At 47.1% G+C, this 1,967-nt stretch overlaps 1 protein-coding gene across 1 annotated transcript; it reads left to right on the top strand.

The window, feature by feature from the left end:
• Positions 1-355: 355 nt before the first annotated feature.
• Positions 356-1,967, top strand: LOC119178106 (legumain). The gene has a single exon (XM_037429265.2). It carries the CDS (start codon positions 478-480, stop codon positions 1,789-1,791), a length of 1,314 nt encoding a protein of 437 aa, XP_037285162.2. The 5' UTR covers positions 356-477; the 3' UTR covers positions 1,792-1,967.

Below are 1,967 nucleotides of genomic sequence, written 5' to 3'. Positions count from 1 at the left end.
CGTAATTACACTTCTCTGAGTCAATCAAACACCAACAACATAAATGAGTTATCAACGCGTCTATAAATTCCGATTTTAGTGTATCCACGGCCTAAACCGCATATACAATAAATCACTGCTGCTACCAAGTTCGGAATTAATTCTGAAGAGTGCGTACACGCTTCTCTTTATGCAACGTTTGCCACAGCTACAGCAATCAGGCCAACAAAAAGCCACTAACTGATACCGACTCACTATCGTGGCCGTTGATAAACGCGAACGAAGTATAGGCCATTGTTATAGTGCTTTCTTTGACGTGTGGATGCGCTGATTTCACATGTGGACAATGCTCTTATATATGATCACCTACAAGTGCCGCAGTCACATGCCTTATCACAGGGGCGTACCTCCATCACGCCGACAGATCCGCTAGATTGCTATTCGTTTCTTCTATTTAAAAGGGTCCAGGGAAACGGACCGCAACTGTAGGCTGCAAATATGGCGCAGTTGCGGTACATTCTTCTAGCGTTAGCCGCCGTTGCGTCAATTGTAGGTGCTGCCTCCCAGAACTTCAATGAACGCGACGACCAACCAAAGCTCTGGGCCCTCCTCGTGGCTGGTTCAAACGGCTTCTATAACTACCGGCACCAGGCCGACATCTGCCATGCCTACCACGTGCTGCACAACCATGGCATTCCCGACGAACGTATTGTGGTCATGATGTACGATGACATCGCCAATGCTACTGAAAACCCAACGCCAGGAGTGATCATCAATCACCCTCAGGGTAAAGATGTTTACCAGGGCGTCCCTAAGGACTACACGGGAGACACGGTCACCCCACAGAACTTTCTCGACATTCTCGAAGGAAAGAAGGTCAAAGGTGGCAGCGGAAAAGTTATAGCCAGTGGGCCAAAAGACCACATCTTTGTAAACTTCGCGGATCATGGAGCGCCCGGTCTTATTGCTTTTCCGAACGAAGACCTTCACGCCAAGCCATTCATGAAAGTCATCAAAAGAATGAACAAGCAGAAGAAGTTTGCAAAGATGACCATCTACATCGAGGCCTGTGAATCTGGCTCAATGTTCGACGGCCTCCTCCCTGGCAACGTCAACGTGTACGCCACGACCGCGGCCAACCCTGACGAGTCTTCGTACGCTTGCTATTGGGACGACAAGAGGCAGACATACCTGGGTGACGTGTACAGCGTGAACTGGATGGAAGATTCTGACAAGGAAGACCTACACAAGGAGACGCTTATCGACCAGTTCAACATAGTAAAAGAGGAAACAAACACCAGTCACGTCATGGAGTATGGTGATTTAAGCATCGGAAAGCTTTCAGTCAGTGAATTCCAGGGCAAAAAGGAGGCAAAGCCAGTTGTGCTACCAAAGATACCGTATGACGCCGTCTCCAGCAGGGACGTCCCTATTGCTATTCTGAGGAAGAAACTTGCAAGTGCGGTCAAGCCTCATGAAAAAAAGTCTTTGAAGAGAGAGCTGTTGCAAGCTCTTAAGAACCGATCATTCCTGAAGAATAAAGTCGCTGAGATCACCTCTTTTCTGGCTCAGCTTAACCCCGTAGACGGGGAATCGTTGCTCACTTCAAGGAGGCGGCTAACCAACTTCGACTGTTACGAGAAGACAGTACGCCACTTTAGCGATCGGTGCTTCAATCTTTCGAAGAACCCGTATGCTCTTGGGCATCTGTGGGTTTTGGTGAACATATGTGAGTCATCATACAATTTTCCGCAGATTGCTGAAGCTATGGACTCCGTATGCACGCACGCAACCACAGTAGGTATTATGTAAAAGAATTATTTTTAATGTCTATAGATGCGCATGCGGTGCAGCCTCTCTCTGTATGTGATTCTAAAGGGTTTTTAAGATATGGTGAGAAATTGTCATTATCATACTGCTTAATGTGGCATACTTTACTGTGTCCTCCACACTGTGTGACATACAATAAACATTGTCCTTAATGATTA

This window comes from Rhipicephalus microplus, chromosome 1, assembly GCF_043290135.1.
Source record: "Rhipicephalus microplus isolate Deutch F79 chromosome 1, USDA_Rmic, whole genome shotgun sequence".
Taxonomy (NCBI): Eukaryota; Metazoa; Arthropoda; class Arachnida; order Ixodida; family Ixodidae; genus Rhipicephalus; species Rhipicephalus microplus.
Note: the sequence above shows the minus strand (reverse complement) of the source record. Positions and strands in the feature narration are given on the sequence as shown.

Excerpts from the sequence above, each read along its gene's own strand:
- LOC119178106 (XM_037429265.2), top strand. The coding sequence starts at position 478 with ATGGCGCAGTTGCGGTACATTCTTCTAGCGTTAGCCGCCGTTGCGTCA.